We start from the raw sequence: 12135 nt of genomic DNA, 5'->3' as shown, positions 1-12135 counted from the left end.
AAAGGGGTTGTCCCTGACGTTTCTGCAGGGCCGGTAGTAGGCTGGAACAGAACAGTTTGCCTTCAGCCTCCCACCCCTTATTATTATTATGGAGCAGCTACATGCTGGGAATGCTCAACTCACCCAGCAACTCGCTTTGTTGGCAGCTCAGGTGGCTCAATTGCAAGCTCAGGTCCATGCTGTACCCCCACCATCACCACCACCCAGGAGAAAATGCCAAGTTACGATGCCAGATAAATTTAATGGCAATCCAGAGCTGTTTCCTGATTTCCTGGGACAATGCCAGCTCTTTTATCAGCGTGAGAGCAGCTGATTTCCCCACTAACCGGGATAAGGTGGGGTTTGTGTTAAGCCTTCTTTCTGGTGATGCAGCTCATTGGGGCACACCTCTGCTGGCTCAACCTAGTCCATTGTTGGACAATTTTGTGGGGTTTTGTGATCATATGCGTCTGATGTATGAGGACCCTATAAAGACGCAGACCGCTACCCGATGCTTGAAAGGTCTGAGGCAAGGTCAACGCCCCCTACAGGGCTATATCAGTGATTTTCGGCTGCTTAGCCAGGATTCTGCCTGGAATGAGGCTGCGCTTGTGGATGCCTTCCAGGATGGATTGTCGGAGATGTTGGATGAGCTGGCCCGTGTGGATATTCCCTCAGACCTCAATGGGCTGATCCATCTCTGCCTACGTTTCAACACTTGGTTGCAGCAGCGAAGGAGTTGCCGTGCCACCCCAAAGACCCCTGCAGCCTCTGTTGTGCGTGAGACCCCAGTTCAAAGGGAGGAGCCAATGGAGCTGGGTGCCGCCAGGTCTCGTCTATCGGTGACTGAAATCAACAGATGACGATGGGGGGGTTGTGTTTTTACTGTGGGGACCCTGGGCATTTGGCTGCTTTTTGCCCAAAGAAGCGACAATGGGCATCAGTGACTGAGTCTGCTCTGAGAAAGTCCCCTACTTTTCTGTCAGGAAACACCCCGAGCCCGATCTAGACGGTGTGTTAGGTCGGGCGTCCCACAACACTGAGCGATGTCTTTCCGATGCTGCCTGTGGACCTCCACGGCATCTGACATTGGAGGCACGTCTGATCCTTCCTAGCAAGCCAAAAGGGATTCCAGTCCATACCTTAATTGACTGTGGGGCCACCACAAATTTTATGGACTCAGCATTTGTGGCCAAATGGGCTGTTCCCCAGTGCCCGGTGGAACCGCCCATGTTAGTGGAGACTATCAATGGTTGAGTGCTCCTGTCTGGGCCAATTAAGGCCGCCACGCAACCATTATGTATGGCCATCAGTTCCCATGTGGAGGCCATCCAGTTCTATATCACCTCAGATCTGCATTTCCCTGTGGTCTTGGGACTGGCGTGGCTCCGGGCGCATGACCCACAGATCTATTGGTCACAGAACCTGGTCACCTTCCCAAGCTTGCAGTGCGTGGACCACACCCACCATATCTCTGCCGGTCAGGTGGAGGGTTCCCCAGGGGTTTCCCTGCCTCCCGAACTGTTTGACTTTGCTGATGTGTTCAGCAAGACAGAGGCAGATCAATTACCCCTGCACAGGCCCTATGACTACCCCATTGATTTAGTCCCTGATGCGCCTCTCCCAGTGGGGCGTTTGTACTCCATGTCGGACCCCGAGTTGGCTGCATTGTGGGACTTTCTGGAGAAGAATTTGGCTCGAGGTTTCATCCGGCCCTCATCCTCGCCAGTGTCTGCACCCGTGCTCTTCGTTAAAAAGAAGTCCGGTGAATTGCGGCTTTGCTGCAATTATAGGAGACTCAACGCCATCACGGTGCACAATTGTTACCCGCTGCCCCTCATCCCCGAATTCTTGGATTGACTCCGGGAGGCTAAGATCTTCACGAAACTGGACCTGCGTGGAGCTTACAACCTTGTCAGGGTTCGGCCGAGTGATGAGTAGAAGACGGCGTTTGGTACTCGTTATGGACACTTTGAGTACACAGTGATGCCGTTTGGCCTGACCAATGCGCCCGTGTTTCAGCATTTCATGAACGATATTTTCCGGGATTTGTTAGATCAGTTTGTCATGATCTACTTGGACGACATCCTGATCTACTCCCCGCCGCGAGAGGTGCACCATCAGCATCTCCGTCAGGTCCTGCAGCGACTCCGAGAACATCGGCTGTTTGCCAAATTGGAGAAGTGCCAGTTCTACCGGGTGACCATAGATTTCCTGGGTCACCGCATTTCTCCTGAGGGCATCGCCATGGAGCCGAGTAAGGTTGAGTCTTTGCAGCTGAATCGGACAATTCTGAGGAGCAGGAGGAGGGGATTGGAGAGCCTGCAGAGGACAGTTCTGAGGCATCGCAGAGCTCTCAGCCAGGCCCCTCCCATCTGGATCCTCCTCAGACCCAGCTGTGTGAGCCTGACAGCTTGGACAAAGACGATTCACAGCTGGCTTTGTTCAAGGACGCCCGAAGCAGGAGGCAGACAACCAGGAGTAAACAAAGGAAGGCAATGAGGCACCTCGGGAGGAGGCAAAGAGAAGCCACACCTTGAAACTTTTTTTCCCTTTTACACAAATAGTTTGTATATAAGAAATTTATTTTGAGACAAAATTCAGAGACATACACTAAGTGTTTCTATAAAATGATATACAGTGTCCCCAAAATAAGGCCAATTTATTATGAACTGGACGTTGGTGAAGAGGTATTCTACTCAGTTAAAATCTTAAGAAAAGATTTCCTGATTTTTACTTTAAAATATTTATTAAACATTATTAAAAATGAAGTATGGTTAAAAAAGGGGAAAGACAGGAATAGTATACTTTAGCACAATTTACTAAATATTACAATTTATATCATAATTAGCTAGAAATATAAAGGCTCATAAAATTAATTTTTGTATTTGACAATTTTTCTTTCATGTTTTCCAATTGCTTGGATGTTTTGAAATGAGATAAACTTTTAAAGACTAGATTTACTCAGAAAATATTGTATGAAAAATCTATATCCATATGTAGATATAGAATACAGAATAACAATTATTGAACAGTTGAAAGTTATAGGTTTCACCTGCTATCTAAAGATGCTACTAGCCTTTAATACTGTGACTGTATAACTCAAAGATTAAATTCTATTTTACACTATAAAATTTGCATTTCTGATTATAATGCATTTTTATGTGCCAGGTGTTGAAATACAACATAAATATATGCTATATGTTTTCTAACATATGCAGACATCTGCAGATTTGTGCAGACTTACCTGAACATTTATTTCTTTCCTTCTATTACTGGGCATAATCACAGTTTGACTAAAAATCTCATAAATTCCACAAAGTAGATTTTACTACCGAGTTAACATCATAATTAAAAATTATGCAGTATACTGCCATCATACCAAACACTGAATACAATCTTACATTCTACAAATGTAGATTGCAAAATAGTACTGCAAAACTGTAAGTAGTCAATCAGTCAACAATAGCAGAAACTAAACTTTATGGAAGGTAAATATATAGCATTTGGTAAAGTTAAAACACTGAAGACTTAGCAACTAAAAGACCTATAACCTACAAGGCACAGAGTTTCAGAGTCACCGAGGAGGCTGTGGCTTGGACAACCATTCCTGTCACAGTCCAGGACTATACCATAAGATTTCTGATAACTGAAGAGTAAAGCTTATAATATTGAACAGGTAGTCCTTGTCTTACAACCACAACTGGGCCCAGAATTTCTATTACTAAACAAGGTGGTTACTAGTCATACCAGATTTTACCATCTTTTTTGCCACAATCATTAATCAAATCACTGCAGTCATTAAGTGAGTCATATGGCTGTTAAGCGACTCCATCTTCCCCCCCCCACTTGACCTTGCTTGTCAGAAGCCAGCTGACAAGGTTGCAAGAGGTAGTAAGCACAGTAAGTCAGGACACTGCAGCCTTTGTAAATAGATACAAGTTGCCAAGTGACCATATTTTGATCACGACCATGGGGATACTGCAATTGTTGTAAATGTGAGGACCAGTCATAAGTCACTTTTTACAGTACATACATAAATTTGAAAAGCTGCTGAATGAATAGCTATAAGTCAAGGACTACCTTTAACAGGGATGTACTGTACTTCAGATCTAAAATCCCCAAAGTTTTCCAGAATAGGCCAGGACTATGCAGATTGCATCTGTCAACACCTCCTTAAAGAAGCTATATGGTTTCCATAGTTGCTGGGTGATCCCAAGCAAATAGGTATTTGAGATTCTGATCAAGCCCATATCCATTCAGTGAGCTCATGCCCCCTCTGAATAGACTGATTAGGCTCCTAAACAAAAATGAGCATCCTCCCAGTTGCCTGGATGGATAAGTCCAGGAAAATCTGCATCTTCTTTAAAGAGGTACTGAAAGCACTGAGAAGTAGCCATATATGACCTCTCGTACTCCCAAGCATCTTTGCAGCTTCAGATCCAACGAGGAACACTGCCCTTTTGTACTGTGCTTAAGTTTCAATCTGATGTTGCATAGACTTAGGACTCAGCACACTGTGCTCTGTAACAACTAAATTAACATAAATGTTTCATCATGCAGTAGTTTTGCATCCTTAATTACTTAAAATTGGATTAGCCAAGAAGTGTAAGATCAGCTCAGTTAAGATGGCAAATGAGATACAAATGAAAGCTCTTTATCATACCGTGATCATTTTGTACAAATCAAAGCCCAAATCTATCAGCTATATCTGAATAGGGCAACGCTAAAACAGGATTCAGAAGACTCTCTACTTATCTAAGCACTATTTAGCACAAGTATATTCACGTCTGCTTCAACAGCCTGTGTCAGAATCCAGTTATATTTTATTTCTATCTACCTTCTCTGATTTAAAAACCAATCCTTACTATCTCCTAGATTCTGTCATACTAAAAAGGGGAGGGGGTATGCATAGGGTTTTACTACTTTCACTTCCTGTCTTCACTACAAAGTAACCTTTTCATTCACTTGTTGCTAAGCATAACAATGTAGCCATCTATCTGCCTTTCATCCTATGCCTCTCTGAAACTCTTTTCTTTACCAACAGCTAGGGGAAAAGGGAGAGGGAAAGAGAAGCGGATTGAATGATCATGCCAAGGGAGCCGGATTGATGTTATCTTTCCTGAAGTAAAACCTAGAAATCTGCCGCTTTGGATCGCCCAAAAGAACTGCGGGTGGGGGGGGGCTGCTTGGGAACACTTTAAAACATTGAATGGTGGAGGGACGGATCCCCCAGATCCCATCTAGCATGCCTTCAGTCAATTTCTCTTAGTAAAAATTCCTGTTGGAAGAAACTGTTTCCAAGAGTTCTGTTTTCTTAAGATGTAGATTGAAGTGGGTCCTTACAGTCTGATTATGGGTTGAGTAAAGATCAAGTGCCTTACTTCTCTACTTATCAACTCTTATTTACAAGAGTAAATTCCAGGGCAGAATTTGTTATATTGGTGACATAAACTGATACACACAAACCTATCTGGCATATCTCAAAAGTCTTCTATGCTGCTTTTCTACATAAAGTAGTTAATCATTTCTGGCAAAGAGCATAAATATGGGAAGCATTCGAGAACTGCTTATGTTGGAAGTATCTTTAACAAGCAATGTCCCTCAAAAAAAAAGCATCAAATTAGAACTAGAAAAGATTATGGCCTAAATGTCTAGCAGAGAAAGTCTTACTTCAACACAGTAAATGTTATTTCAAAATATTTTCTAAGTCTATCCTTCCATAGCCTAGTAACTCTCAAGTATGAAGACTACCACTCTAGCAATACACCCATTGCTAAGAACAGATGACTGAAGCATTCTACAAATGTCTAGACCAGGGGTAGGCAACCTTGGCTCTTTTATGATTTGTGGACTTCAACTCCCAGAATTCCTGAGCCAGGCTGACTCAGGAATTCTGGGAGTTGAAGTCCACGAGTCATAAAAGAGCCAAGGTTGCCTACCCCTGGTCTAGAACACAGGTCTGCAACCCGCGGCTCCGGAGCCACATGCGGCTCTTTCAGCCGTCTCCTGCGGCTCCCAGTGCTCTGCCATGTGCAGTCCAAAAAAAAAAGTGGGACTAAAAAAGTTCAACCAATCAATTTAAATATGCAGGGTAGGTGTATATCTCGCCTTGTGTCCACTCTTCAGTAAAACCCTGTTCTGCACATGCGCGCATGTACACGCATGTGCACGCATTTTTTGTGGCTCCCAATTTTTCCTTTTGTGAGGGAACCGGTTCCGAGTGGCTCTTTCACTGTTTCAGGATGCTGACCCCTGGTCTAGAACATTATTTTTAACACTTATAAGCAAAAATCAATCCATGTTTGAGTGACCTGATATTGAACTAGAAGCTAGTAGAAGCTGGTAAATTTCCTTTCAGGTATAACGTAACAAGAACCACTACCATTTAGCACAGATGTTTCCATGCAACAGAAGTTTAGAATTTATGGAATAAATTAGCAAAGCAGCTGCATTAATGTGATATATCAGGTATGGTGCCCAGAAGCATGTCATTTTATATATACAGTTTTCTTGAAGATACAAATGAAGAAAGTACTCCTTCTAAGCTTTACAAAGGATTGCTTGGCAATACACGATACAAAACTAATGACTTGTAACAGTATGGTGATATAATTCAACTTCATATTCATTTGCTGATAGAGCAACCTAATATTTCTTGCCATTATATTAATCTTGGAAAGGTTACATTCAGTTTATAGTACAAATGACAACATTGCTCCAACATTATTCCTTACCACAAACACAATATGCAGCTCCTGAAAAGATAAAATTCAGCTATATCTAAAAGTCTACAGGTTCCTATGGCTGCATTGTAGCATAGCATTCCCAGCACATGTGCCAAGATTTCACTACAATCAGATAAAAATAAAAATCCTAACATTTCTATTTTAGGACACTTAACAACAAAGAAATAATCTGGTTCATCAGAAATAAGACATGAATCTATTAATCATTAGATCCCTTACGTAATTAATCCCTGATAATTTGACTTTTAAAAAGCTTTAAATATTTAAATGTGTTAACATTTAAATCAAAACTTTTAAAAATCAAAACTGCTACATCAAAAACACTTTGCATATTGATCTTAAGTCATATATTTGCTAAAAATATTGTTTAAAGCAGGGGTGTCAAACTCACGTCATGTGACATGTCACAACGTATTGTGACTTTTTTTCCATTGCTGGCAATGGGGTAGGCACGGTTTCGCCATGATGCATCTGGCCCACGGGCTGTCAGTTTGACACCACTGGTTTAAAGGGATTGTATAGCAGGTGACTAACCATGTGCTTATAAATTACTACTTATACATCCTATTTCTAAAACTGTGATAAAATATATCTGTAGTTTTTTTACTCTATATTCATAACTTTTATGCCAGTATATGTTCTTGAATCACAAATCACAACCATGATCCAGACACACATACTTCCACATACAAAACCTGCCTATGGTGAAGTTGATCAATATGTACATTTTTAAAAGTTATTTTTTTGCTTGGTAATTTAAGACTTTAGCTTTTGTCTGAAAGTCTACTGCTTCTACATGAAGCCATTATCACGCATATTTAAAAAAATGCTGCTCCCATTTGCTGGGTCACTTGAATTAGTCATATGACTCTGTTCCAATCCCCACTCGCCTTCATCCTCTTCATCAGGTTCAGCTTCAGATCCACTATGAGTGTTCTCATACAGAAAAACCTGCTCATCTACGTGAGCTGGGGCTAGCCGATTTCTTTTAGCACTAACAACATTGGCTGAAGAACTAAAAAGACGTTCTGGAAAGATCCTTGTAGCTACAATGCACCAGTATTTCCGAAGCACGTTTGGCAAAGAAGGAAACAAAGCAATTCTATCAGACCACCACTTGAGTGGATCTTCATTAAGGCCAAGGACTTTCTGTGACTTGAAATTACTCAGTTCCTCAATAATCTGAGCATGCCACTCCTCTTGATCTTCAACACCCCCTGTCTGGCAAAAGATTTCTGCAAGCATATTATTGATAGCACTAGGAGGATGAGGCATGGAAGCAATTGCCACTTTTTTCACTGGTGGCTCTTCTGACACTGCAAACAATTTTTCTTCAGGCCTTGAAATATTGTCTTTTATTTTTTCCAGGATACTTTTTGCTTCCTCCAGCACTCTGTTCTCAACCTGTTGTTTTTCAAATGTCGAAAGAAAGGGCAATTTCTTGTATCTTGGATCTAAGAAAGTTGCAACATTGAGAAACATGTCTATCTCAGGATTATGCTGGTATGTTGCTGATAATTCCTTGACAATCACTTCCTTTGCCATGCTTATTTCTTTTAAGTCATTTTCTTTTATACTTAATGTTGTATTTAACAGCATGTGAAGAAGAGGTTTCACCATGCTTATTCTTGGGTACTTGGAAGCAGATATCATCTCAGCTACCTGCTTGAATGGCTGAAGCAAATCCACCAGCCCTTCAATTGTATTCCATTCATTAGCTTCCAGCATCAGGTGGTGATTATTGCTATCTTCCACAAGTACTGCTGCAATGACAAACTGTTGCTCTTTAAGACGTTGCAGCATGGCAAGTGTGCTGCCCCACCAAGAAACACGATCACTCACAAGCATGCAGTGCAAACTATTCTGCTGTTGCTGCTTTTCACTCAACATGCACATGGCTATTGTAGACTGCTGAAAATATTCCACCAGTTTTCGACATCTAGATAGTACACTACTCAATTTAGGAAGCTGAAAAGCTTGCTGTATACCTGCATTGAAAGTCTGACCTAAGCAAGGCATCTGTACTGAAATGTCCAAAAGAGAGCAAGCTTTCACTACATCTTTTCCATTATCCATTGTAGCCCCAAAAACTTTGGTACTGATTTCCCATTCAATGAATATCTCATACAGGACTCTTGTAATTGTCTCTGCAGTGTTTTCCTCTGGCACTTCAAATGTTTTTAGGCAACGAGAATTAATAGCCAAGCTGCCAGAAGAACTATTATTAAGAAAATGAACAGACAATGTTATATAGCATCTATTCTGGCTATGACTTCTCCATATATCAGTTGATATGCCACACCATGGAATGTCTGCCAATTCTTTTAACACAATCTCTCTAACAGCAACATATTTTTCAGGAATTCCTTTTGTGCAGAAGTACTTTCTGCAAGGAAGTTCATACCTGGGGTCAGCTGTTCTTAAGAGACTCTTAAATGTGGGTTCATCAACAATAGATGGAGGATGTAACCCTTCACAGATTAAACTAATCACTGCTGAGGTCAGCTCTTGATGCTTTTTATTCTCATAATTGTGACTTGTTTTCATAATTAAGTTGTCCTGAACAACCTGCTGAGATGATTCAGGCTTCAGTTTTGAAAATGCAGTTGCAAACGCCTCTCTCATTTGCTCAGTGTTGCTTTTCACAAATTCACAAAATTCATCTGGGTGATTCTTTTCTAGATGGTAAGAAAGGTTGGATGTATTTCCTGAATAGGCAATCTGTGCCATGCAAATGCGGCAGTAGATCTTCTTCCATTGTAATATACATCCCTCTGCATTGGTATCAAAGCCAAAGTACTTCCATACTTTACTCTTTGCTCTTGGGTGGGCCACTAACTTTAGGTCTGATGGGGAAGTTTCCAAAGTTTTACTCTCCATTGCTTCTTATCCACTGTCCCAACCTTTTGATTCTTCACTCATTAATGAGCACCTGATAAAAGGCAGCAGATAAACATAACATGAGAAAGGACTGGTTTGCTCAACTGTATAAAATTAATGCTTCAATAAATATACAAAACCTACCTTAATAATAATATTGGAATGTTCCTCTTTGGAAACTGAATATATGCAATATTACTTCTACATGTTTTGCAAGGTAATAGATTTTATGACAAAACATTGGACCAAAATTAATTGCCCTCTGGACAAGAATATGGGATATAAATTGCTAACATTTTTTTACTTTATTTATAAAATTTATACCTGCCCATCTTACTTCAAGGTAATTTGGGGCAGCTTACATAGATAGTATTACAAATAGAGTAAGTGCCATAGCCTCAATTACATGTTTAATTTAAATATGCAGAGATAGCTCATTACAATAAGCTGATGCATCCAAGAATACAACAAAATGTTATCTAATCTCTTTCAACACTGAATACACTCTCATCTCTGATGCAATCTCTGCATACCAGGAATCTGACTTCAAGAATAGTTTATTCTCCAGGTTCAAGTGTCAGAAAGCTTCTATAGATAACTCGAGAAATAGCTGCCTTTTTCCCCCTGTACCATGAATAAGAGTGTATTAGTGACTGATCACACTGACCAGAAGAAATACTCACCATGATAAGTGAAAATTTATGATCCTAAACATATAGTACTGCTTAAGGCAGTGAGCAAGGAAGCATTTCACAAACTGAGAATTTGTGAAATTTCTTTTTCCCTTCTTGAGACTTTCCAATTGTCATAAGCATGGATGTATTTTCCTGGCTATTATTATGAATATGCTCAAATAGTTCTATTTTATTTTTTGATATTTCATAGCATTAACAAAGATGACATAAAAGCTAGCAGCGTTTTAATGAACAGAATTTGGAAGACCATTTGTTGAATGTTCATCTAGAATCTAACTTACAACAATGCCTTTTGTTACTGAGAAGTTTATTAGAAAATATGAGTTGTGCTGTATTTATTGTGCTGCTTTCAGAAATTCAGTCCTATAAAGTTGCTTCAATACAGTATGTCCAAATGTGTAAACTGCTCTCTATGCCTAGTTTTGAACTGTTTACTTTATTTAATGCACAAATGAACAAGCAGGGTGGTTAAAATTCAACAAGCAAGAAGTTTAAACAGAAATTTTAAAAATTCCTCTGGATGGTCACACAGTTCTCCCCATAAGAGTCTTTGCAGCACTACTATATATCCCAAATTAACATCATAGGAGATGGGGTGATCTCAAAAAAGCTAAACTAGAATGCATCTGGTTACACTCAGATGGGGAGACTACTACAAAATCTAAGAGTTGAAGAGCTATAAGCTAGATTCAATAGTTGAAAACAAGTTGATAACGATAATTAGAAATCACTTGTATTATTTTCATGAGAATTACAAGGCTTATTCCATGAAAGTACTACACGTCATGTTTAGCCTTTATTTTAAACTGTAATGAATTCCTCTGAAATAAATTGTATATCGGTAGTCCTCAACTTACAACGGAACCCAGAATTTATGTTACTGAAAAATTTGTTAAGTGAGTTTTGCTCCATTTTACAACTTTTCTTGCCACATTCATTAAGTGAATCACTGCTGTTGTTAAATTAGTAATGGTTGTTAAATGAATCTGACTTCCCCATTGACTTTGCTTGTCAGAAGGTTGCAAAAAGTGATCACATGACCCTAGGACACTGCAACTGTCATAAATATGAACCAGGTGTCAAGCATCCGATGTTAATGTTGCTAAAATCGGATGTTCTTGCTTTGACAAAAGATGAAGAAGCAGCTATTTCATATTTCTACTTGTGTATCACTTTTAGAGTTAGTTGAAGAAGGGAGGGGGGAAGGAGGAATGTATGAAAAATTAGTTAGACATAAACAACAGTAGTGGAAGTTTCAAGGTTGAATGTAACAAGAGGCAGTAAGTAAGAACTGGGGGGTTTACGCTAAGGATGTAGACCTAACCTTTCAAACTAATTTGAGAATGTGATTAATGACAGCAATGAAAAGAGAAGAATTGTGTTTAATATTATTGTGCTAAGGGGAGGGGAATTCAGATTCCAGCTTCTCACAAGCATTGCCAATGTTATAGGGCTCTAATAAGTCTTTTTAGGTAAACAATGCCTCAGAGTTCTTTGAAGAGCTCATCCCTCGGAAACCTGACATCAAGCTGGAATCCACCAACTTTACAAACTAACTAGGGGGTCCTGAACTCCCATCGCTATCTCTAAGTTTGGAAGACAGGCTGACAAAGAGTTGGGGAAGATCCCATCATGAAGGAAGGAAAATTGCCGGAAGCCAGCTCCCCAGTAGCAGCAGCCGCCCCAGGAGGGAAAGGTCCAGCGAAGAAGCCGGTAGGAAAAGAGATTCAGCAATCCTCCCAGTCGGGAGCTAGACCTAAACCAGGAAAATTGGTCTGGTCGTCAGAGTGGATTAAGCCCAGTGGAGACTCCAGATGCCTGGAAGCAGCCTT

The 12135-nt window shown here is 40.5% G+C and overlaps 1 protein-coding gene across 4 annotated transcripts in view; it reads right to left on the bottom strand.

Moving 5' to 3' along the window:
* LOC308667820 (E3 SUMO-protein ligase ZBED1-like) overlaps window positions 1-12135 on the bottom strand; it is a 309814-nt gene that overhangs the window by 286859 nt on the left and 10820 nt on the right. The window contains exon 2 of one of the 4 annotated variants that reach the window (XM_081327332.1): window positions 6064-9660. The exons of the other annotated variants lie outside the window; for them this stretch is intronic. Coding sequence (XP_081183458.1) covers window positions 7521-9608 — 2088 coding nt within the window. The 5' untranslated portion in view covers window positions 9609-9660 and the 3' untranslated portion in view covers window positions 6064-7520. Of the gene's footprint in view, window positions 1-6063; window positions 9661-12135 lie in introns of those variants that run through there. 4 annotated transcript variants of the gene reach the window in all.

This window comes from Vipera berus, assembly GCF_964194415.1.
Source record: "Vipera berus genome assembly, chromosome: 4".
NCBI lineage: Eukaryota > Metazoa > Chordata > Lepidosauria > Squamata > Viperidae > Vipera > Vipera berus.
This window is presented reverse-complemented; position numbering and strand designations above follow the sequence as displayed.